This window comes from Oncorhynchus masou, chromosome 23 (genome assembly GCF_036934945.1).
Source record: "Oncorhynchus masou masou isolate Uvic2021 chromosome 23, UVic_Omas_1.1, whole genome shotgun sequence".
Taxonomy (NCBI): Eukaryota; Metazoa; Chordata; class Actinopteri; order Salmoniformes; family Salmonidae; genus Oncorhynchus; species Oncorhynchus masou.
Genome location: NC_088234.1, coordinates 957,858 through 985,711, shown reverse-complemented (window position 1 = coordinate 985,711; position 27,854 = coordinate 957,858). Strand labels below are relative to the sequence as shown.

Here is a 27,854-nt window from a genome sequence, read left to right as displayed (position 1 = left end):
GAGACAGACAGAGGGAGGAGAGAGGGGGAGGGAGGAGGATGGGGTAGAGCCCCCAGCTTGAAAAACACCAGAGGAAACAACAGTAAATAGTTATAATCAATCAGAATAATATAATCTTAAACATACAGTACCATTCAAAAGTTTGGACACCTACTCATTCAAGGGTTTTTATTTATTTTTACTATTTCTACATTGTAGAATAAAAACTATGAAATAAAACATATGGAATCATGGAGTAACTACAAAAGTGTTAAACAAATCAAATATATTTTATATTTGAGATTCTTCAAAGAACCCACGCTTTGCCTTGATTACAGTTTTTTCACACTCGTGGCATTCTCTTAACCAGCATAATTAGGTAGTCACCTGGAATGCATTGCAATTAACAGGGGTGCCTTATTAGAAGTGAATTTGTGGAATTCCTCTTCATAGTGCGTTTGAGCCAATCAGTTGTGTTGTGACAAGATAGGTTTGGTATAGAGAAAAGCCCTATTTGGTAAAAGACAAAGTCCATATTATGTCAAAAACAGCTCAAATCACCTGTCTGGGAACGAACCCCTCATCAGCTAGTCACAGAAAGCATGCAGCAATTTTCCAACCAAAGAGAGGAGTCACAAAAAGCAGAAATAAAATGAATCACTAACCTTTGATATTCTTCATCAGATAACACTCCCGGGACAACATGTTACACAATACATGAATGTTTTGTATGATCAAGTTCATATTTATTTTCCAAAAACCTTTAAAAAATCTTATTTTACATTTGGCGCGTTATATTCAGTAAGGCTTTGCCTCCAAAACATCCGGTGAATTTGCACAGAGCCACATCAATTTACAGATATACTCATCATATACGTTGATGAAAGATACAATTGTTTTATATAGAATTAAAGATAAACTTCTTTCTAATGCAAACGCTTTGTCAGATTTCAAAATAGCTTTCCTGGCGAAAACACATTATTCAAAATTCTGAGTATAGCGATCAGCCATCAAAGCTCTACAGTTACCCGCCAAGTTGTGGAGTCAACAAAAGTTATAAATCTTCTCTTACCTTTGCTTATCCTTGTCAGAATGCACTCGCAAGACTCCCAAGAAATGTTTGTTTTGTTCGATAAAGTCCATCGATAAAGTCCCAATAACTCCGTTTTGTTTGCGCGTTTAGTACACTAATTCAAAAGCACGTTACCATTATCTAGACGAAAGGTTAAAAAAGCTCCATTACAGTTCGTAAAAACATGTAAACGATGTTTTCAATCAATCCTTAGGGTCGTTTCATCATAAATATGTAATAATATTTCAACCGTAGCGTTTCCATGACAGAGGAAAAGGAACGACCGGCACACCCGCATGCCCCAGAGATAAACATCATTGTCCTCTAGTGAGCCACCGACTGGTCTTACTCAACTCCCTTTCTCAATATAAATCTGGAAACAACTACTAACTTCTAAAGACTGTTGACATCTGCTGGAAGCCCTGGGAAGTGTAATTTGACCCAGAGACACTGGATAATAGATAGAGGCTGAAATTAAAACTACAAAACTACAATTTCCCAATTCCTGGTTGGATTTTTCTCAGGTTGTTGCCTGCTACAGTGCCTTGCGAAAGTATTCGGCCCCCTTGAACTTTGCGACCGTTTGCCACATTTCAGGCTTCAAACATAAAGATATAAAACTGTATTTTTTTGTGTATTTTTTTGTGAAGAATCAACAACAAGTGGGACACAATCATGAAGTGGATCGACATTTATTGGATATTTCAAACTTTTATAACAAATCAAAAACTGAAAAATTGGGCGTGCAAAATTATTCAGCCCCTTTACTTTCAGTGCAGCAAACTCTCTCCAGAAGTTCAGTGAGGAATAATTTTGCCCAATATCCCAAACAGGATAAGCAAAGAGAAACGACAGTTATTACTTTAAGGTCAGTTATGAAGGTCAAATCTGGAATTTTTTTTGAAAAAAAAATATTTGAAAGTTTCTTCATGTGGAGTCGCAAAAACCATCAATGATGAAACTGAGGACCATCACAGGAAAGGAAGACAGAGTTTCCTCTGCTGCAGAGGATGAGTTTATTAGTTACCAGACTCAGAAATCGACAATTAAATGCACCTCAGATTGCATTCCAAATAAATGCTTCACAGAGGTCATGTAATAGACACATCTCAACATCAACTGTTCCCGAGCAGACAGAGTGAACCAGGCCTTAATAATGTGTGCCAAGCTATCATAAAGGCTACTTTAAAGAATCTCAAATATGAAGTATATTTTGATTTGTTTAACACTTGTTTGGTTACTACATGATTCCATATGTGTTATTTCATAATTGTGATGTCTTCACTATTATTCTACAATGTAGAAAATTGTAAAAAAAATTAAGAAAAATTCTTGAATGAGTAGGTGTGTCCAAACTTTTGAATGGTACTGTATGTATTGCGTCTAATGACCAAGCGAGATTACAAGAACACAAATGATTATGAATATAACGTCTCAAATTTAACAATGTAAAGAACAACCAAATAATCTGAATGTCAAGGTTTCTCATCTTCTCACCTGTCACAGTCATCCAGCTCTCTGGTGATTCTCCTTTCGAGCTGGAACACTTGTAGAGTCCTTCATCTGACTTGGATAATGCAGGATGGTTATCTCTCCTGAAGACTCAGCCCCATGAGGGATCCATCTTTGTAGAAAACAGCTGTGAGGTCAGAAGGAGTTCCCTGATATCTGCAGCGCAGAGTCACAGAATCTCCCTCAGTCACAGGAAGGGCAGGGCTCTCCAGGATCACAGCTCCATCTGTATATAATATTTAAACATCATATATAAACAGGGCTCTCCAGGATCACAGATCCAGCTGTATATAATATATAAACATCATATATAAACAGGGCTCTCCAGGATCACAGCTCCAGCTGTATATAATATATAAACATCATATATAAACAGGGCTCTCCAGGATCACAGCACCAGCTGTATATAATATATAAACATCATATATAAACAGGGCTCTCCAGGATCACAGCACCAACTGTATATAATATATAAACATCATATATAAACAGGGCTCTCCAGTATCACATCTCCAGCTGTATATAATATATAAACAGGTCTCTCCAGGATCACAGCTCCAGCTGTATATAATATATAAACATCATATATAAACATCATATATAAACAGGGCTCTCCAGTATCACATCTCCAGCTGTATATAATATATAAACAGGTCTCTCCAGGATCACAGCTCCAGCTGTATATAATATATAAACATCATATATAAACAGGGCTCTCCAGGATCACAGCACCAGCTGTATATAATATATAAACAGGGCTCTCCAGGATCACAGCTCCAGCTGTATATAATATATAAACATCATATATAAACAGGGCTCTCCAGGATCACAGCTCCAGCTGTATATAATATATAAACATCATATATAAACAGGTCTCTCCAGGATCACAGCGCCAGCTGTATATAATATATAAACATCATATATAAACAGGGCTCTCCAGGATCACAGCTCCAGCTGTATATAATATATAAACATCATATATAAACAGGTCTCTCCAGGATCACAGCGCCAGCTGTATATAATATATGAACATCATATATAAACAGGGCTCTCCAGGATCACAGTGCCAGCTGTATATAATATATAAACATCATATATAAACAGGGATCTCCAGGATCACAGCTCCAACTGTATATAATATATAAACATCATATATAAACAGGGCTCTCCAGGATCACAGCTCCAGCTGTATATAATATATAAACATCATATATAAACAGGGCTCTCAGGATCACAGCTCCAGCTGTATATAATATATAAACATCATATATAAACAGGGCTCTCCAGGATCACAGCTCCAGCTGTATATAATATATAAACATCATATATAAACAGGGCTCTCCAGGATCACAGCTCCAGCTGTATATAATATATAAACATCATATATAAACAGGCTCTCCAGGATCACAGCGCCAGCTGTATATAATATATAAACATCATATATAAACAGGGCTCTCCAGGATCACAGCTCCAGCTGTATATAATATATGAACATCATATATAAAACAGGGCTCTCAGATCACAGCTCAGCTGTATATAATATGTAAAAACATCATATACAGTTGAAGTCGGAAGTTGTTGGATATTTTTCCAGTCATCTGATGGTTCTCAGTAACCTATACTGTTCCCTTTGAAGTAGAAAGAATAATCAATAAAAGTTGAAATATTAGACATGTGTCAGCAGAATGAAGGCTGAACCAATGTGAGTGTACTGGATCAACATGGAATTGACCATTGGACATGTAAAAAACAGAGCGTAAGCAGAATCTGTGTAGATGAGGCAAGGTAAACCAACAAGACGTGACTGGTCTGGGCCATGTCTGATCTTGTGAAGGTTACTGGACACCCATATAAATTAAGCATACATTGATAATGTAGGTCTGAACTTGTAAAGACCTTTGGACAGGAACATTAGCTTATGGGTATCCATGTCATGCCACCAACATAATCTATGCCCCAAAATCTGAGCCAATAAGAGAATGGAAACTATGTAACAAAGCAAATGGGGTGATGACATCATTAGATAAACATTTATAAAAGCCAAGCACTAAGAATGAGGAGGCAGTTCTTCCATGGAGGTGCTCGGCTTTGTTGCTCTCTGCAATACAAGTATAATTGAATTCACAAGCTCTGGTATCTGAGAAGTGTTTGAGTGAATATTTCTCCACAAGTCATTAAAACTCATTTTTCAACAACTCCACAAATGTCTTATTATTAACAAACTATAGTTTTGGCCAGTCAGGTAAGACATCTACTTTGTGCATGACACAAGTAATTTTTCCAAAAATTGTTTACAGACAGATTATTTCACTTATAATTCACTGTATCACAATTCCAATGGGTCAGAAGTTTACATACACTAGTTTGACTGTGCCTTTAAACAGCTAGGAAAATTCTAGAAAATGATGACATGGCTTTAGAAGCTTCTGATAGGCAAATTTACATAATTTGAGTCAATAGGAGGTGTACCTGTGGATGTATTTCAAAGCCAAACTTCAAACTCAGGGCCTCTTTGCTTGACATCTTGGGAAAATCAAAAGAAATCAGCCAAGACCTCAGAAAACTAGTTGTAGACTTCCGCAAGTCTCGTTTGTCCTTGGGAGTAATATCTAAATGCCTGAAGGTACCACGTTCATCTGTACAAAACAATAGTATGCAAGTTTAAACACCATGGGACCCATGGGACCACGCAGCCGGGCATACCGCTCAGGAAGGAGACACGTTCTGTCTCCTAGTAATAAATGTACTTTGGTGCGAAAAGTGCAAATCAATCCCAGAACAACAGCAAAGGACCTTGTGAAGATGCTGGAGGAAACAGGTACAAAAGTATCTCTTTACCAGAGTAAAAATAGTCCTATATAGACATAACCTGAAAGTCCGCTCAGCAAGGAAGTAAGGAAGTAGAAGCTGCACAAAAACCGCCATAAAAAAGCCAGACTACGGTTTGCAACTGCACATGGGGACAAAGATCAAACTTTTTGTCCTCTGGTCTGATGAAACAAAAATAGAACTGTTTGGCCATAATGACCGTCATTATGTCTGGAGGAAAAGGGTGAGGCTTGAACGCCAAGAACGCCATCCCAACCATGAAGCACGGGGATGGCAGCATCATGTTGTGAGGGTGCTTTGCTGCAGGAGGGACTGGTGCACTTCAAAAATAGATGGCCTCATAAGGTAGGAAAATTATGTGGATATATTGAAGCAACATCTCAAGACATCAGTCAGGAAGTTAAAGCTTGGTCGCAAATGGGTCTTCAAAATGGACAATGACCCCAAGAAAACTTCCAAAGTTGTGGCAAAATGGCTTAACTTGTTATGGCTGCAATCCCACTAACGAGATAAGTGTCATCAACAACCGCTGAATAGCATAGCAAGAAATATTACTATAAATATTTATATTCATGAAATCACAAGTGCAATGTAGGAAAACACAGTTTAGCCTTTTGTTAATCCACCTGTCGTGTCAGATTTTGAAATTATGCTTTACTGCCAAAGCAAACCAAGCGTTTGTGTAAGTGTATCGATCGCACGACAAAACATTAAGTACACTTAGCATCAGGTAGCTTGGTCATGAAAATCAGAAAAGCAATCAAATGAATCATTTACCTTTGATGATCTTCGGATGTTTTCACTCATGAGACTCCCAGTTACACAACAAATGTTCCTTTTGTTCCGTAAAGATTATTTTTATATCAAAAATACCTCTGTATGTTTGGCGTGTTATGTTCAGAAATCCACAGGAAAGAGCAGTCACAACAACGCAGAAGAAAAATCCAAATAGTTTCCATAATGTCCACAGAACCATGTCAATTTTTTTTAATAATCAACCCTCAGGTTGTTTTTAAAATATATAATTGATAATATATATCAACCGCAAATGTCTTTCACAGTAGGAGATGGAAAAGCAATACCTATCCAAACTCTGTTGCGCGAGCAAAACTCATGTGACCACTTGATGCAATGATATCGTTCTGGCTCATTTTTCAAAATAAAAGCCTGAAACTATGTCTGAAGACAGTTGACACCTTGAGGAATCGATAGGAAAAGGAATCTGGTTCATATCCCTTTAAATCCAGCAATGGGAGGCTATGGAACATGGAGTTTTCAAAATAGAAGCCACTTCCTGTTTTGATTTTCCTCAGGGTTTTGCCTGGAATATCAGTTCTGTTATACTCACAGACAATATTTTGACAGTTTTGGAAACTTTAGAGTGTTTTTTATCCAATACTACTAATAACATGCATATAATAATAATAATATTATTAAATAATTCATTCTCTCAACTATTATTATGACATTTCACATTCTTAAATTTAAGTGGTGATCCTAATTGACCTAAGACAGGGAATATTTACTAGGATTAAATGGCAGGAATTGTGAAAAATGAGTTTAAATGTATTTGGCTAAGGTGTATGTAAACTTCTGACTTCAACTGTATAAACCTAACATCAGCTATCTGAAACCAGATTAACAACTAAGCACTATAATGTTAGTAGATGGTGTATGTGGACATACCATGTACTGTGATGTTGACAGCATTGCTGTGTTCTCCAGACCCAGACTCACACCAGTACACTCCACTGGATGATGGTGTTAGTGACACGATGCATGAAGACCCTTGATGTTTTCCCCAGTCAGTACTACACTCTGAAAGGTTTCCTCTCTCTGCGTTCCTCATCATTCTCCATCCAGTCGAGTTCCCCTGAACCTCACAGCTCAGAGAGACAGACTCAAATTCAAAGAACTGAGATCTGTCAGGACTGACACTCAGAGAGGCTGGAGGAGAGAGAGAGGCTGGAGGAGAGAGAGAAGCTGGAGGAGAGAGGGAGAGAGAGAGAGTCAGGATTTGGCCAGAATTGTTCAGGTTTTGGTCACTCGATGCCCCCATTGTGCTTCTTTTTTTTGACCCTTTTGTTTTAACCTTGTTCTAGTTATCATTTGCACCTGTGCCTCATTTCCCTTGAATGTATTTAAACCCTCAGTTTACTAAGTGACTGTTTCTCACACGAGAGACAGAGACAGAGACAGAGACAGAGAGACACAGAGACACAGAGACACAGAGAGACAGAGACACAGAGACACAGAGAGACAGAGAGACAGAGACACAGAGAGACAGAGATCTTTAGGTCTGGGAGCCCACATGGTATACCCAAACAGGCGTAACAATAAAAACAATATAGTACCCTTACCAGGACAACGAGAAACAAACAATAACACCTCTCACAAATACAGAAAAACAAGCCCGCACAAACAGAAGCGGGATGAACAAACTTAAATAACCCCACCCTAACAACCAAACAATGAACAGGTGAAACCAATTAGACAAAACCAAACGAACAAGGAAAAAAAGGATCGGTGGCAGCTAGTCGACCGGGCGACGATGACCGCCGAGCGCCACCCGAACAAGAAGGGGAGCCACCTTCGGTAATATTCGTGTCACCACAACACAATAAATACTCATAAAAAACCATAGTTACACATTTAAAAACACAACTCCAACTCCTCCACAGTAACTAAACACAACAGCCTCTGAATACCCCACATACTCATAAACAGATCAATATTGTTGACAAGTTTATAATAGGCAAACTCAACCCTCAGTCTCGCTGCCAACATTCCCTCCAGCATTCCCACCACATCCCTGTCCCCGAATACTGTTCTTACAGGTCTTCCATATCGCTAATTTTGCTGCCCCAAACACAAAATTAAGCAACACAACTACACCCTTTTGACTAAACCTGTACTTTGGCTCAAATATATACAGTTGGGAAGAGCAAACCTCTCCCAATGCTGAGAACCAAGAAGTGATCAGGTCAATCATCCCGACCAACCTGGGACACAGTAAAAACAGATGTGCCAGAGTTTCAGACTCAGCACAGAATGGACACCCCTCCCCAACAGTAGGATCCAGGTGTACCAGATGCAGAATGGACAGCCTTCCCCTACTGTAGGATCCAGGTGTACCAGATGCAGAATGGACAGCCTTCCCCTACTGTAGGATCCAGGTGTACCAGATGCAGGATGGACAGCCTTCCCCTACTGTAGGATCCAGGTGTACCAGATGCAGAATGGACAGCCTTCCCCTACTGTAGGATCCAGGTGTACCAGATGCAGGATGGACAGCCTTCCCCTACTGTAGGATCCAGGTGTACCAGATGCATATTAGTGGCTATGGCTCCATGTATTATCCTCCATTGTAGGTCAGCTCTTTTAAATAGGCGGTTGTATAATGATCACAAAAAGCCTTTTGGGGAGGCAGCTGGACCAAACACACCCGCCCACCTCTTCGATTTTACCCCTTCCAAGGAAGAAGCACGGGACACTTTTACACATTATGTACATGCCCTTCTTTCCCACCTCCTTGAACTCCCCCACCGCCTTGAACTCCCCCAGCTCCGGGGTATGGAAGGAGAGCAGCATCCCCACGTCCTCCTCTAATGCCCTCATCGCAGCAACTAACAATCAGTGCAGGGAACACGTCATCCAGACCCTCCATCCACCTCTAATGCCCCCATCGCAGCACTAACGGTCAGTGCAGGGAACACATCATCCAGACCCTCCGTCCTCCTCTAATGCCCCCATCGCAGCACTAACGGTCAGTGCAGGGAACACGTCATCCAGACCCTCCATCCACCTCTAATGCCCCCATCGCAGCACTAACGGTCAGTGCAGGGAACACATCATCCAGACCCTCCATCCACCTCTAATGCCCCCATCGCAGCACTAACAGTCAGTGCAGGGAACACGTCATCCAGACCCTCCGTCCACCTCTAATGACCCCATCGCATCACTAACAATCAGTGCAGGGAACACGTCATCCAGACCCTCCATCCACCTCTAATGCCCCCATCGCAGCACTAACATTCAGTGCAGGGAACACGTCATCCAGACCCTCCATCCACCTCTAATGCCCCCATCGCATCACTAACAATCAGTGCAGGGAACACGTCATCCAGACCCTCCGTCCACCTCTAATGCCCCCATCGCAGCACTAACAGTCAGTGCAGGGAACACGTCATCCAGACCCACCCGTCCTCCTCTAATGCCCAAGCTGCAGCACTAACAATCAGTGCAGGGAACACATCATCCAGACCCTCCGTTCATCAATCAGAATTGGAAGTATCAGTCACATACTGCCAATGAAGTACTGGCAAGGAGTCACAGACCTCAGCGACGACCTTCCTCATTTGTGGAGATGATCGGATCCCTGCTCTTTCTCCCAGCTCCTCCAACAATCTGCTCCTGCTCCGCATCAGATAACCCAGCTTGGTACACCCCACACCTAACAGGCATGAATGTAGGCTGGCTGAACCCATAGCATGGGACTGGATGACAGTGTTATGACAAAGAGACTCTTCAAAAGGCCACTTCCCTGGTGTCGTGCCGGCCTTACGGGATATGTCAAACTCTCCAAGCCTGCATAACAGACTCATAGAATGCAGTCAGGCTATACAAATCACCCCCTCTTGCTTTAAGAGGAAAATGTGCTTGTCACTCCTCATCAATGTGTAGGCTCTATCCACCCAGCTAGAACCGTCACTGTACAACAGTCTCTCGGCTGCTTAGAGCTGGAAAGCCATGATCCTAGAAGAAATGTCCACCAGGCCCACCCTCGTGCAGTGGCAGGTACAGGAACCAGCTTTAATACAATGTTGTCCAGACCAGAAGAAATTGACAACGGTCCGATTAAGCTCTTGTATCAGGGCCCCCAGTGGGTGTAAAATCAGGCTAGGTGATTGGCTACCAGCACCCTTCCCTATCAGACAGCTGGGGTAGCACCCATTTCCACCTAGACAATCTGGCATACACCTTCTCCACCACACCCACCCAGTTATTTTTTGTAAGACATCAGAGCGAAGAGAAACACCCAAGTCTTCATCCCATCTCTGCCCCATTGAAGCCCCCTGGTAACCATGGAGTGGACCCAGCCCACAGTGAATCACTATTTTCCAAATTAACTCTTTAAAGCATTTGAGGGAATCTTAACATCCTCACCCCTGTAATAAAAACGGTCATGTCATCTGCATATGCAGACATTGCTCTCGTGGGACCCTTCATTACACCTGGCACAGAGAAACCAGTAAGCCTCACTCTTAAAAAGCAAAGCATTGGTTCAATTGCCAGTCAATATAACTGTCCTGAAATTGGTCATCCCTGCCTGATGCCCCTTTGGACAGGGATGGGGCAGCTCAAACCACCCCCACCTTCACCATACATGAGGCCCCAGCATACAGTAAACTCATCCAAGATAAAAAATAAATAAAAAATCCCCAAACCCTTTCATTGTTTTCTCCTGATCCAAAGTAAGGTTCACATCAGACAGTTTACAAATGTCTAAAAAGTCTCTTATTAGAAACCCGTAGCACTGGTCACCATAGCAACACCCACCCGTAGCACGTGCTCCAGCAGGTATATTTTACTGGTCACCCCCAAAGCCAATTCCTCCTTTGGCTGCCTTTCCTTCCAGTTCTCTTCTGCCAATGACTGGAATGAATTGCAGAAATCACTAAAGTCATATCTCCCTCACTAAGCATCAGCTTTCAGAGCAGCTTACAGATCATTGCACTTGTACATAGCCCATCTGAATATATCCCATTCAACTACCGCATCTCCATATTGTTATTTATTTATAAATATATATATATTTTATTTTTTCTGCTCCTTTGCACCCCAGTATCTCTACTTGCACATTCATCTTCTACACATCTATCACTACAGTGTTTAATTGCTAAATTGTAATTATTTCGACACGACGACCTATTTATTGCCTTACCTCCCAAATCTTCATTTGCACACACACTGTATATGTCAGGATTTGGCCAGGGTTGTTCCGGGTTTTGGTCACTAGATGCCCCCATTGTGCTTTTTGACCTCATGTTTTTTCCCTTGTTCCCCATTATTATTTGCACCTGTGCCTCGTTTCCCCTGATTGTATTTAAACCCTTAGTTTCCCTCAGTTCTGTGCTCTGTGTTTGTATGTTAGCACCCAGCCCTAGTGTTCTGTGTATTCTTGTCGATTCCGGTGGATGCGCTTGTGGAATTCTGTTTTTGTTTTTGAGTATCTCTTGAGGCTTTTTTGTGCTATTCCTACCACCTTTTGGATTTGCCATTTTTTGTATTGAAGGACTTCTCCTTTTTACTTTATTAAATACACCGTCTTAAGTACTGCTGTGTCTGCCTCATCTTCTGGGTTCTGCTGACTATTCGTGGCTCAGTTGGTTAAGTGACTGTTTCTCACTCCGGAGACCCAGGTTCGTAACCGGGTCCTGACAGAAACACAGAGCCTAAAATGAACCCAGAGGCAGCCAGTTCCCAGGACCTTTTTGCCATGCTGTCCCACCACCAGGAGACTGTCCAACGCCACGAAGCTGCCCTGGTTCAGCAAGAGGCCTTAATGGCTAGACATTCTCATCTTCTGTCGGAGATGCTGACTTCCATTAAGCAAATATCTGATCGTCTTACCCCCGGCAACAGTTCCCGTCCCAGTACCTCAGATTCACGTACCCATGGCAGTTAACCCCCTGGCTGAACCTCGTCTTCCACCTCCCCAACGGTTCTCAGGTGATCCAAGTGCTTGTAAAGGGTTTCTCACCCAATGTTCTCTCTCCTTTGAGCTACAACCCTCGTCGTTTCCCACCGACCGGTCTAAGATCGCTTATATCATCACCCTGCTGTCGGAAAAAGCCCTGGCCTGGGCTACTGCTGTGTGGGATGCCCATAGTTCCTGCTGTGCCAGCTACTCTGCCTTTGCTGAGGAATTCAAACGAGTGTTTCAAGGCCCAAGCAGTGGTTCTGACTCAGCCAAACAGCTCCTGACTCTCCACCAAGGTTGGCGCAGCGTGACGGACTATGCCATCCAGTTCCGCACGGTGGCAGCAGCAAGTGGCTGGAACAACGAGGCGCTCACGGTGTGCTTTCTGAAAGGCCTTTCCGACACTATCCAAGATGAACTGGCCACTCGGGAACCACCGGACAATCTCGAGTCCCTGATCAAGTTGGCCTCACGCATTGACCAGCGTCTGAGAGAGAGAACTCAACCGTAGACCTCTAGCCCCTATCAGTCCCAGCTCCGAGTCCCCACCTTTATCCTCGCTGGCTCCATCGGAACCCATGCAGATTGGACGCATCTCCCAGGCTGAGAGAGACCGCCGGATGAGGGAGCGACGCTGTCTATATTGCGGCAAACCGGGCCATTTCCGTTCCACGTGTCCCGTGCTCCAGGGAAACGCTCTGTCCCGTACAGACCGGGGGAACTGTAACGGGAAACATAACCTCCTCCCATCCGTCCAACTCCCGTCTGCTCATTCCAGTCACCCTCTCCTGGGACAACCACAAGCTTCACCTTCAAGCCTTGGTAGACTCTGGAGCCGCAGGTAACTTCATGGATGGTGTCTGGGCGAAGGAGAATGGCGTTCCCTCTGAACCTCTAAGTGAACCCATGAGGGTCACTACATTGGATGGAAGCCCTTTGGGATCTGGACTTGTCACTCATGTCACTACCTCCTTGCGACTTTCAGTTTCACAACACCAGGAATTGATGAACTTTCATTTGATCTCCTGTTCCGAGTTCCCTCTCGTCCTTGGATACCCCTGGGTTCACAGCCATAACCCTCACATCGACTGGTCTGTGGGCACTATCAAGCAGCGGGGTCCTACGTGCCAAGCTACTTGTATTTTCCAGAATTCCCCGAGTTCTACTCCCGAGTCTTTAGAATCCATCGACCTGACCCGAGTTCCCGAGTGTTACCATGACCTCAAACTGGTGTTTAGCAAACAGAGGGCCACCATGCTACCACCCCATAGACCTTACGATTGCCCCATCGACCTGTTTCCGGGCACTTGCCCCCCCAGGGGTCGGATCTTTTCCCTATCTCCACCCGAACGAGCTGCTATGGATACCTACATCAAGGACGCTCTGGAAGCAGGCCTCATGCGTCCATCCACCTCCCGGCGGGAGCAGAGTTTTTCTTTGTGGCCAAGAAAGACGGTGGATTACGTCCTTGCATCGACTACCGGGGACTCAATGCCGTAACCGTTACCCGCTACCCCTTATGGCCACAGCCTTCGAGCTGCTCCAGGAAGCAGTTGTTTTCACTAAGCTTGACCTGCGGAACGCATACCATCTTGTGCGTATCAGACCTGGTGACGAGTGGAAGACCGCTTTCAACACGCCTACTGGTCACTATGAATACTTGGTGATGCCCTTCGGCCTGACCAACGCCCCAGCGGTGTTCCAAGCGCTCATAAACGATGTGCTTAGGGATATGCTTAACATATTTGTGTTCGTTTACTTGGATGACATCCTCATCTTTTCGAGCTCCCTTCAAGAACACACTAAGCATGTCAGACAAGTACTCAAACGCCTCCTGGACAGCCATCTGTACGTTAAGCCGGAAAAATGTGAATTCCATTCATCCCGAGTACAATTCCTGGGATTTGTAGTGGAACCCGGTCGAGTCCAAATGGACCCCAGGAAGTTAGGGGCGGTAGCGGATTGGCCCACCCCCAAATCCGTTAAGGAAGTTCAGCGTTTCCTGGGCTTCACAAACTTTTACCGCAAGTTCATCAAGAACTTCAGCTTGGTGGCAGCCCCTCTCAGCTTTAACCAAGGGTGGCAATGCAAGGTTTTTGTGGGGAAGAGAAGCTGAGACGGCCTTCCAAGGACTCAAGCAGCGCGTTCTTCTGCTCCCATCCTGATACTACCGACTACGGATGAACCATTTGTGGTGGAGGTAGACGCATCAGAGGTTGGTGTTGGAGCTGTCCTGTCTCAGAGGGGTGAAGACAAGAAGCTTCATCCGTGCGCTTTCTTCTCACACCGGCTTACCCCGACTGAGAGGAACTACGATGTGGGGATCGTGAACTCCTAGCGGTTAAGATGGCATTGAAGGAATGGAGACACTGGCTCGAGGGGGCTTCTCACCCGTTTCAAGTGCTTACGGACCACAAAAATCTGGAGTATATCCAGCAGGCGAAGCGGTTGAACTCTAGACAAGCTAGATGGTCTCTTTTCTTCAATCGATTCCAGTTTATCCTCACCTATCGGCCCGGGTCGAAGAATCTCAAACCGGATGCCCTGTCCCGAGTCTACGCTCCTGCCATTCGAGATGACACGGACATGCCTGTCCTTCCTGCTGCTAAGATTGTGGCTCCGATCTCGTGGCAAGTTGAGGATACCGTGAGACGTGCTCAAGCTAGCGAACCGAAAGGAGGTCCTGCCAATCGGTTGTTTGTCCCCAAGGCAGTGAGGACTCAGGTCCTTCTGTGGGGGCACTCCTCTCACCTCACCTGTCATCCGGGCGTAGGTCGCACCTTGGAGTTCATCCAGCGTAAGTTCTGGTGGCCTACCATAAGAGAAGACGTTGCCACTTTCGTCAATGCCTGTCCCGTGTGCTGCCAGGGCAAATCTTCTCACCTCCGCCCTCAAGGACTCCTTCACCCTTTACCTGTTCCCCACAGACCCTGGTCCCATATCTCATTGGACTTTATTACTGGACTTCCTCCATCCCATGGCAATACTACTATCCTAGTCATAATCGACAGGTTTTCAAAGGCGGCCAGGTTCGTCCCTCTGACTAAGTTACCTTCTGCCAAGGAAACGGCTGAGTTGGTAATTAATCATGTGTTCCGAGTCTTCGGCATTCCTCAAGATATGGTTTCTGACAGAGGTCCCCAGTTCGCCTCAAGGTTTTGGAAGGCCTTCTGCCAACTCATGGGGGCTTCTGCCAGTCTATCTTCAGGGTACCATCCGGAGTCCAACGGCCAAACAGAGAGGATGAATCAAGAGCTGGAAACCACCCTCCGATGTATGACTCGTGACAACCCGTCCACATGGTCATCCTTTATTGTTTGGGCCGAATACGCGCACAACACCTTGCGCTCCTCCTCCACTGGTATGTCCCCACACGAGTGTCAGTTTGGCTATGCTCCTCCATTGTTCCCGGACCAGGAGGCAGAAGTCAGAGTGCCTTCAGCCTTGAAGTTCGTCAGACGCTGTCGGCTTATGTGGAGGAAGACCCGTCTTAATCTTATGCGTTCCTCACAGAGGTACCAACAACAAGCCAACAGACGTCGCCGTCCCGGGCCTACCCTGCGCCCGGCCAGAGAGTCTGGCTCTCCACAAGAGACTTACCTCTACGGGTGGAGTCTCGCAAGCTGTCCCAAAAATACATCGGTCCCTTTAAGGTTGCCAGGAGAGTTAACCCAGTTTCTTATCGCCTACACTTACCCAGATCCCTTAAGATTAATCCCACATTTCACATTTCATTGTTAAAACCTGTTGTTTTTTCTCCCCTTGTCCCGGCAGACAGACCTCCCCCTCCGCCTCGTGTCATTGGAGGCCAGCCGGCTTATACCGTCCATCGGATACTGGATTCCCGCCGGGTGCAGCGGTCCTGGCAGTATCTGGTGGACTGGGAAGGCTACGGTCCCGAGGAGCGCTCCTGGGTTCCTGCCAAAGACATCGTGGACCCTGACCTCATTCGTCAGTTCAGGGCCCTCCACCCTGAGAGAGCTGGTAGGAACGTCAGGAGCCGTTCCTAGGGGGGATTCTGTCAGGATTTGGCCAGGGTTGTTCCGGGTTTTGGTCACTAGATGCCCCCATTGTGCTTTTTGACCTTATGTTTTTTCCCTTGTTCCCCATTATTATTTGCACCTGTGCCTCGTTTCCCCTGATTGTATTTAAACCCTTAGTTTCCCTCAGTTCTGTGCTCTGTGTTTGTATGTTAGCACCCAGCCCTAGTGTTCTGTGTATTCTTGTGGATGCGCTTGTGGAATTCTGTTTTTGTTTTTGAGTATCTCTTGAGGCTTTTTTGTGCTATTCCTACCACCTTTTGGATTTGCCATTTTTTGTATTGAAGGACTTCTCCTTTTTACTTTATTAAATACACCGTCTTAAGTACTGCTGTGTCTGCCTCATCTTCTGGGTTCTGCTGACTATTCGTGGCTCAGTTGGTTAAGTGACTGTTTCTCACTCCGGAGACCCAGGTTCGTAACCGGGTCCTGACAGTATATAAACTTTTCTATTGTGTTAATGACTGTGCGTTTGTTTATTCCATGTGTAACTCTGTGTTGTGTCGCACTGTTTTGCTTTATCTTGGCCAGGTCGCAGTTGTAAAATCGAACTTGATCTCAACCTGGTTAAATAAAGGTTAAATATTTAAGTTATCAACTATAGAACGGTCAGGTACACAGTAAGACTTGTCCTTGTAGATCAACAGACCCAGATATTCTTTCAACCAGTTTGAGAGACATATAATTTTATATTCTGCAAACAGCAATGCAATAGGTCGCCATTTTTTTAAGAGCCAAATCCTCCTTTTGTAGCAACAATGAAAGCAAAGCACCTGTCACGCCTTGACCTTAGTATTCTTTGTTTTCTTTATTATTTTGGTTAGGTCAGGGTGTGAAATGGGTGATGTATATGTTTTTGTACTGTCTGGGGGTTTTGTATGTTTATGGGGTTGGACACTATCTAGGTGTTTATGTATGTCTATGGTTGCCTAGATTGGTTCTCAATTAGAGGCAGCTGTTTATCGTTGTCTCTGATTGGGAACCATATTTAGGCAGCCATCTTCTTTGGGTATTTCATGGGTTATAGTCTATGTGTTAGTTGTCTGTGGCAGCACTATATTTAGCTTTACGTTCGGTTTGTTTTTTTGTAGTTTGTTTATGTGTTTCTTCGTCGTCATTAAAGTAACATGTATTAATATCACAATGTCACAAATGTCGTAGTGAGGAGACCAAAGCGCAGCGTGATGTGAATACATATTTTTTTAATGAAAGACGAAAAAACACGAAGTACATTAAAACAAATAATAATAATAACAAGACGAACGTGACTGCTATCACAACTGAGTGCTAATATTCAACATCACATAGACAATAACCCACAAACCACAATACAAAACAGGCTACCAAAATATGGTTCCCAATCAGAGACAACAACAAACACCTGCCACTGATTGAGAAGCATATCAGGCCAAAAGACATAGAAACAGACAAACTAGACATACAACATAGAATGTCCACTCAGATCACAACCTGATCAAACAAAACGTAGAAACAAACAACGCAAACCATGGTCAGAGTGTGACAGTAACCCCCCCTAAGGTAAGGACAGCCATGGTGTGACAGCTGCGCCTTGGTCTCCTCCTTTTAACGAAAGTGACAGCACATTGACAGGATACAGGAAGAGAATCGTCATAAAAAAGATTCACACAAAAAAATATCACAAAAACCTAAACCAGTCATCACACGTGCTCTCATAAACTTCATAAGGACAGCTTAATATCTGTATGGTTGTAGGTTGTTGTGGTATTTTATGTGTATCTGCTGTTGTTTCCGGGTGGGTGTGTGACATCTCTGTACCCCAGAAAAAATATATGTTAAGATGCATGCATTGACTGTATGGTTTGTTAGGATGGTTTTCTGCTTTGTCTTTGTAGGATCAACTCAGCCAGGCTCAGAATAACAGGGGGTGGTGCTGCTTTGTGTTTGTAGGACCAACCCTGCCAGGCTCAGAATAGCAGGGGGTGGTGCTGCTTTGTCTTTGTAGGACCAACCCTGCCAGGCTCAGAATAACAGGGGGTGGTGCTGCTTTGTGTTTGTAGGACCAACCCTGCCAGGCTCAGAATAACAGGGGGTGGTGCTGCTTTGTGTTTGTAGGACCAACCCTGCCAGGCTCAGAATAGCAGGGGGTGGTGCTGCTTTGTCTTTGTAGGACCAACCCTGCCAGGCTCAGAATAACAGGGGGTGGTGCTGCTTGGAACTCATTTATCTTTCTGTATTGGCTTCTTGTTCGTGTCATTGGCTTGGGGTTTTCTGTGACCCTGCAGTCTCTAGCTACTGAAACTCTGTTATGGTCGGATGTTTCATGAAGGGAATATTACTGTATTAATTTTACTGTTCTATTTTCACCAGTGGTATCATCAGTTATATTACTGTATTCATCAATTATATTACTGTATTCATCAATTATATTACTGTATTCATCAGTAATATTACTGTATTCATCAGTAATATTACTGTATTCATCAGTTATATTACTGTATTCATCAGTTATATTACTGTATTCATCAATTATATTACTGTATTCATCAGTAATATTACTGTATTCATCAGCTATATCACTGTATTCATCAGTTATATTACTGTATTAATCAGTTGCATTACTGTATTCATCACTAATGCTCCACTATCACCCAGTGGAATCATCAGTTATATTACTGTATTCATCAATACTGTTCTATTTTCACCTAGTGGCATTGTCAGTTATATTACCGTATTCATCAATACTGTTCTATTTTCACCCAGTGGTATCATCAGTTATATTACTGTATTCATCACTACTGTTCTATTTTCACCCAGTGGTTTCATCAGTTATATTACTGTATGCATCAGTTATATTATTGTATTCATCAGTTATATTACTGTATTCATCAGTTATATTACTGTATTCATCACTACTGTTCTATTTTCACCCAGTGGCATCATCAGTTATATTACTGTATTCATCAGTTATATAACTGTATTCATCAGTTATATTATTGTATCCATCACTACTGCTATATTTTCACCCAGTGGCATCATCAGTTATATTACTGTATTCATCAGTTATATTACAGTGTTCATCAGTTATATTACTGTATTCATCAGTTATATTACTGTATTCATCAGTTAGTTTGAGTGTTGAGCTTTAGATCACAATGAATAACATACATGGGCAGACAGGGGGACCTGATCCCAGATCAGCACTCTGAGATACAGGGCCTGTACAATGAATAACATACATGGACAGACAGGGGTACCAGATCCCAGATCAGACTCTGAGATGCAGGGCTTGTGCAATGAATAACATACATGGACAGACAGGGGTACCAGATCCCAGATCAGCACTCTGAAATACAGGGCCTATACAACGAAAAACATATATGGACAGACAGGGGGACCTGATCCCAGATCAGACTCTGAGATACAGGGCTTGTGCAATGAATAACATACATGGACAGACAGGGGGAACAGATCCCAGATCAGCACTCTGAGATGTTTAACACATACAGACTGTACTAACATGATCAAACACAATGGAATTAGAATTTACTATGATAGGAGAACGATGGAGGAAAAATATGAGAAAAAAGAGAGAGAGAAAAGGAGAAGAGGAGAAGGAAGAGGAAGAGGAGAGGAGGAGGAGAAGAAGAGGAGGAGAGGAGGAGATGAGGAGAAGAGGAGGAAGAGGAGATGAAGTGGAGAAGAGGAGAAGGAGAAGAGGAAGAGGGGATTATAGAACAGGTGATGAATATAGATAAATGTTACTATTATAGAACAGGTGATGAATATAGAGAAATGTTACTATTATAGAACAGGTGATGAATATAGAGAAATGTTACTATTATAGAACAGGTGATGAATATAGATAAATGTTACTATTATAGAACAGGTGATGAATATAGAGAAATGTTACTATTATAGAACAGGTGATGAATATAGAGAAATGTTACTATTATAGAACAGGTGATGAATATAGAGAAATGTACTCACCTCCACCTTGTCCGAGGCTACAGTATACCAGTGTACTCAACAGCACTGAAACACACAGAGAGAACTATCATTATGGTACATTATGTAAACATTGAAACACACAGAGAGAACATTCACTATGGTACATTATGTAAACACTGAAACACAGAGAGATAACTATCACTATGGTACATGATGTAAACACTGAAACACAAAGAGAGAACTATCACTATGGTACATGATGTAAAATCTGGGCTGTACCACAGATATTAATTTCCATAAACCATATTGATATCAAACCATATAGATATTAAACCATATTGATATTAAACTATATAGATATTAAACTATATAGATATTAAACCATATAGATATTAAACTACATAGATATTAAACCATATAGATATTAAACTATATAGATATTAAACTATGTAGATATTCAACCATATTGATATTAAACTATATAGATAATAAACTATATAGATATTAAACCATACAGATATTAAACTATATAGATATTGCGAGCAAGGAGGCCTACAAACCTGACTCAGTTACACCAGTTCTGTCAAAAGGAATGGGACAAAATTCCCCCAACTTATTGTGGGAAGCTATCGGAAGGCTACCCGAAACGTTTGACCCAAGTTAAAAGTACTCTAAAAGCAGATTTGCATAAGAAGTTAAACAATTTAAAGGCTATGCTACCAAATACTAATTGAGTGCATGTAAACGTCTGACCCACTGGAAATATGATGAAAGAAATTAAAGCTGAAATAAATCATTCACTCTACTATTATTCCGAAATTTCACATTCTTATATTAAAGTGGGGATCCTAACTGACCTAAGACAGGACATTTTTACTACGATAAAATGACTGGAATAGTGAAAAACTGAATTGAATTGTGTATTTGGCTAATGTGAATGTAAACTTCCGACTTCAACTGTATATTAAGCCGTACAGATATTAAACCATAAAGATATTAAACCATACAAATATTAAACTATACATACATTAAACCATACAAATATGAAACAATACATACATTAAACTATATAGATAGTAAATTATACAGACATTAAACTATTTAGATATTAAACCATATAGATATTAAACTAGAAAGATATTATACTATATAGATAATAAACTAGAAAGATATTAAACTATATAGATATTAAATGAGAAAGATATTTATTGAACTGTATAAATATTTTACTACATAGATATTGAACTATATAGATATTAAACCACATAGATATCAAACCATACAGATATTAAACTGTACAGATATTAAAGCATATAGATATTCAACTATATAGATATTAAACTGTACAGATAATAAACTATACAGATATTAAACCATATAGATATTAAACCATATAGATAATATTAAACTATATAGATATTAAACTATATAGATATTAAACCATATAGATATTACACTATATAAATATTAAACCATATAGATATTACACTATATAGATATTAAATCATATTTATATTAAACCATACAGATATTAAACTATATAGATATTAAACCATATAGATATTAAACTATATAGATATTAAATCATATTTTTATTAAACTATATAGATATTAAACTATATAGATATTAAACCATATAGATATTAAACTATACAGATATTAAAAAATACAGATATTAAACTAGAAAGATATTATACTATATAGATAATAAACTAGAAAGATATTAAACTATATAGATATTAAATGAGAAAGATATTTATTGAACTGTATAAATATTTTACTACATAGATATTGAACTATATAGATATTAAACCACATAGATATCAAACCATACAGATATTAAACTGTACAGATATTAAAGCATATAGATATTCAACTATATAGATATTAACCTGTACAGATAATAAACTATACAGATATTAAACCATATAGATATTAAACCATATAGATATTAAACCATATAGATATTAAACCATATAGATAATATTAAACTGTATAGATATTAAACTATATAGCTATTAAACCATATCAAACCATACAGATATTAAACCATATAGATATTAAACCATATAGATAATATTAAACTATATAGATATTAAACTATATAGATATTAAACCATATAAATATCAAACCATACAGATATTAAACTGTACAGATATTAAAGCATATAGATATTCAACTATATAGATATTAAACTGTACAGATATTAAACTATACAGATATTAAACCATATAGATATTAAAACATATAGATAATATTAAACTATATAGATATTAAACTATATAGATATTAAACCATATAGATATCAAACCATACAGATATTAAACCATATAGATATTAAACCATATAGATAATATTAAACTCTATAGATATTAAACTATATAGATATTAAACCATATAGATATCAAACCATACAGATATTAAACTGTACAGATATTAAAGCATATAGATATTCAACTATATAGATATTAAACTGTACAGATATTAAACTATACAGATATTCAACCATATATATATTAAACCATATAGATATTAAACCATATAGATATTAAACCATATAGATAATATTAAACTCACAGAGTAGAAGACAGGTACATTCCATCTCAACGTGTCGATCAGTAACTCTCTCTAAACTCTCGTGACTTGTAGCCTGTCAATCCCCCACCCCACCTCTCCACTACCCATCTATACTTCCTCTGTGCTGAGAAGGAGGTGTGAAAGATGTGTGTGACAGAAGGGGGCTAGAAAGAATATCATCACAGACACAGAGAAGTGAGACAGAGAGAGAAAGACAGGGAGGTTCAGAGAGAGATAGAGCGAGAGAGACAGAGAGAGAGAGAGACATGGAGGTTCAGAGAGAGATAGAGCGAGAGAGACAGAGAGAGAGAGACAGAGAGAGAGATGGAGAGACAGAGGGCTCTGTAATATCGTTACAACAGACTTGTACATTTCCTCAGAAATCAATATACTGAGCAAATGTCAAATTGGCTATTTACCAAATTATCATACGACAGATCAAGTATTCACCCTGCACATGCTAATTGACAAGAAAACAAACCAAAATAAAAGGAAAAGTCTTCTCAACCTTTGTTAATTTAAAAAAGCGTTTGACTCAATTTGGCATGAGAGCTACACAAATTGATGGAAAGTAGTGTTGGGGAAAATACATACAACATTATAAAATTAATGTACACAAACAACAGGTGTGCGGTTAAAATTGGCAGTAAACACAAACATTTTTTTCCACAGGGTCGTGGGGTGAGACAGGGATGCAGCTTGAGCCCCACTCTCTTCAACATATACGTATATCAACGAATTGGCGAAGGCACAAGAACAGTCTGCAGCACCCAGCCTCACCTTACTAGGATCTGAAGTCAAATGTGTACTGTTTGCTGATGATCTGGTGCTTCTGCCACCAACCAAGGATTTTCTACAGCAGAACATAGATCTTCTGCAAAGATTCTGTCAGACCTGGGCCCTGAGAGTAAATCTTAGTAAGACAAAAAATATGGTGTTCCAAATGACAAATTCCATCTAGACACTGTTACGCTAGAGCACACAAAAAACTGTACATACCCTAAAAGCCACAGGATCTGAGAGACAAGGCAAGAAGGGCTTTCTATGCCATCAAAAGGAACATAAAATTCAACATACCAATTAGGATCTGGCAAAACATATTTTAATCAGTTATAGAACGCATTGCCCTCTACGGTTTGGGGTCCGCTCACCCACCAAGAATTCATTAAATGGAACAAACAACAAATTGAGACTGTGCACAGAGAATTCTGCAAAAATATCCTCCGTGAACAACGCAAAGCACCAAATAATGCATGCAGAGCAGAATTAGGCCGAAACCCGCTAATGATCGAAATCCAAAAAAGAAGTTAAATTCTACAACCAAAAAAGGAAGCTATCCCCAAACCTTCCATAACAAAGTCATCACCTACAGAGAGACGAACCTGGAGAAAAGTCCTCTAAGCAAGCTGGTCCTGGGGCTCTGTTCACAAACACAAACAGACTCCACAGAGCCCCAGGACAGCAGCACAATTAGACCCAACCAAATCATGAGAAACAAAAAGATAATAACATGGCACTTTGGAAATAATTAACAAAAATAAGAGCAAACTGGAATGCTATTTGGCCCTAACAGAGAGAACACAGTGGCAGAACCTGACCACTGTAACTGACCCAAAATGAAGGAAAGCTTTGACTATGTACAGACTCAGTGAGCATAGCCTTGCTTTTGAGAAAGGCCGCCGTAGGCAAACCTGGCTCTCAAGAGAAGACAGGCTATGTGCACACTGCCCACAAAATGAGGTGGACACTGAGCTGCACTTCCGAACCTCCTGCCGCCTAGGATCAAATTATCCTGACATTAACCATTAGAGGGATGATAAAGAACTGACACTGTATCAGTGGTGAGGTCAACTACCTGTAGCTGGTGAGGAGAACCCTCCTGGTATTACAGCTACATCAAGGAGTAGTCTAATAATGTCGGGGGAGATATCAACACCCCCTGTGGTTTACTGTGGTATTACAGCTACATCAAGGAGTAGTCTAATAATGTCAGGGGAGATATCAACACCCCCTGTGGTTTACTGTGGTATTACAGCTACATCAAGGAGTAGTCTAATAATGTCGGGGGAGATATCAACACTCCCTGTGGTTTACTGTGGTATTACAGCTACATCAAGGAGTAGTCTAATAATGTCAGGGGAGATATCAACACCCCCTGTGGTTTACTGTGGTATTACAGCTACATCAAGCGGTAGTCTAATAATGTCAGGGGAGATATCAACACCCCCTGTGGTTTACTGTGGTATTACAGCTACAGAGGACAGGAACAGGTGAGTGTAGCAAAAACAATGTATTGGTGCCTCTCTGGTTCTCCGTGGTATTACATATATATTTGATAATATATCCGTCGAGGCAATTGGTTTCTCTTAAGAAGCGATTGGAAAAATGGCTACCTCAGTATTTTACGCAAGATTTTCTGCGGAAGACACCATGTGACCACTTGCTATATATGGTCCCTTACGGCTATTCTTCAATGGAAATGCGTAAAAAGACGTCACAATGCTGTAGACACCTTGGGGAATACGTGGAAAACGTAAGCTCATTCGTAGCTCATTCACAGCCATATAAGTAATCATTGGCATGAGGCGGTTTCAAAAATGCATCACTTCCTGGTTGGATTTTTATCTGGGTTTCGCCTGTAACATCAGTTCTGTGGCACACGCAGACAATATCTTTGCAGTTTTGGAAACGTCAGAGTGTTTTCTATCCAAAGCTGTCAATTATATGCATAGTTGAACATCTTTTTGTGACAAAATATCTTGTTTAAAACGGGAACGTTTTTATCCAAAAATGTTAATAGCGCCCCCTAATGCATAACTGGTAAGTGAGCAGGCCTTTCTAATCGACCTGGCCAGGGTATCCTCGAAGGATATTGATCTCATCTGTCACGTTCTGACCTTAGTTCTTTTTGTTATGTCTTTGTTTTAGTATGGTCAGGGCGTGAGTTGGGTGGGTTGTCTATGTTCGTTTTTCTCTGTTGTGTTTTGAGTTTGGCCTATTATGGTTCTCAATCAGAGGCAGGTGTCTTTAGTTGTCTCTGATTGAGAATCATACTTAGGTAGCCTTTTTCCACCTGTGTTTTGTGGGTGTTTATTTTCTGTTCTGTGTTTGTATTTCAACGTTCACGACTGTTTTCGTTTCGTTCTCGTGTTTTGTTGTTTTTGTTCATTAAAAGAGAAAATGAATTCTTACAACGCTGCACCTTGGTCCACCTCTCTCTCTCCCAATGATGAGTGTTATATCATCAGTCAGTAGATGATGCCTGGTTATTTTGATTTTTTTCCTCACCAACTTAACCTCTCTAGGCAACCCGACGCGCTTGCGTCCCACCTTGCCAACAATAAATGCAAATGCGCTACACCAAATGCTAATAGCACTCGTTAAAACTCAAACGTTCATTAAAATTCACATACAGGGTACTCAATTCAAGCTACACTCGTTGTGAATCTAGCCAACGAGTCAGATTTGTAAAATGCTTTTCGGCGAAAGCATGAGTAGCTATTATCTGATAGCAGGCAACACGCCGAAATACCAGAAGGGGACATAAACAAAGGAATTTGCGTAGTCGGCGCTACACAAAACGCAGAAATAAAATATAAAACATTCATTACCTTTGACGAGATTCTTTGTTGGCACTCCTATATGCACCATAAACATCACTATTGGGTCTTTTTTTTCGATTAAATCGGTCCATATATACCCTAAATATTGATCTATGAAAAGTGTGATCCAGGAAAAAACAGCGTTTTAAAACGCAACGTCATTTTTTTTTATTAAAAAAGTCGACGATAAACTTTCACAGAACACTTTGAAATACTTTTGTAATCCAACTTTAGGTATTAGTAAACGTTAATAATCTATCAAATTGATCACGGGGCGATGTGTATTCAATAGCTCCACGTCTTGAACGCATGGTCGAAAATTTCTCCTCAAAAACATCCTGTCGGAGACCGGAAGGAATGGACTCTCTCTTACTCGTTTGACCAAGAAACAAAGCCCAGGCAATTGACAAGACTGGCAACATCGTGTGGAAGCTGTAGGACTTGCAATCTCAGCCCTATGTAATTTGCTTTCCCATAAACAATACATGCAAGTGGCGCATTGATACTTTTTCCAGTTTTCAGTGATCAGTTTTTCTTGCGCTTTTCGATGAAACACAGGCTCTGTTATAGTCACAGCCGTGATTTAACCAGTTTTAGAAATGTCAGAGTGTTTTCTATGCACACATACTAATCATATGCATATACTATATTCCTGGCATGAGTAGCAGGACGCTGAAATGTTGCGCGATTTTTAACAGAATGTTCGAAAAAGTAGGGGGTAGGCTTAACAGGTTTTTAAATAAGCATGTCCCATTCAAGAAATGTATAACCAGGAACAGATATAGCCCTTGGTTCTCTCCATTCCTGACTGCCCTTAACCAGCACAAAAACATCCTATGGCTTTCTGCATTAGCATCGAACAGCCCCGTGATATGCAACTTTTCAGGGAAGCTAGAAACCAATATACACAGGCAGTTAGAAAAGCCAAGGCTAGCTCTTTCAAGCAGAAATTTGCTTCCTGCAACACAAACTCAAAAAAGTTCTGGGACACTGTAAATTCCATGGAGAATAAGAACACCTCCTCCCAGCTGCCCACTGCACTGACGATAGTAAACACTGTCACCACTGATAAATCCACTATAATTGAGAATTTCTCTACGGCTGGCCAAGCTTTCCACCTGCCTACCCCTATCCCGGTCAACAGCACTACACCCCCCACAGCAACTCGCCCATGCCTTCCACATTTCTCCTTCTCCCAAATCCAGTCAGCTGATGTTCTGAAAGAGCTGCAAAATCTGGACCCCTTCAAATCAGCCAGGCTAGACAATCTGGACCCTTTTTTTCTAAAATTATCTGCCGGAATTGTTGCAACCATTATTACTAGCTCAACCTCTCTTTTGTGTTGTCTGAGATTCCCAAAGATTGGAAAGCAGCTGCGGTCACCCCCTCTTCAAAGGGGTGGTCACTCTTGACCCAAACTGCTACAGACCTATATCTATCCTACCCTGCCTTTCTAAGGTCTTCGAAAGCAAAGTCAACAAAAAGATAACAGAACATTTCGAATCCCACCATACCTTCTCCGCTATGCAATCTGGTTTCAGAGCTGGTCATGGGGGAACCTAAGCCACGCTCAAGGTCCTAAACGATATCTTAACGTTTAAAAATACCT

General features: G+C 41.3%; 1 protein-coding gene across 1 annotated transcript; it reads right to left on the bottom strand.

Moving 5' to 3' along the window:
- Positions 1–1,978: 1,978 nt before the first annotated feature.
- LOC135511217 (Fc receptor-like protein 5) lies at positions 1,979–26,564 on the bottom strand. The gene is given in 7 exon segments (XM_064932845.1): positions 1,979–2,052; positions 2,549–2,635; positions 2,638–2,661; positions 2,664–2,789; positions 7,079–7,375; positions 20,105–20,149; positions 26,255–26,564. Coding segments are annotated over 7 exon segments (699 nt in total). The 5' UTR covers positions 26,301–26,564.
- Between the last annotated feature and the right edge of the window lie 1,290 nt (positions 26,565–27,854).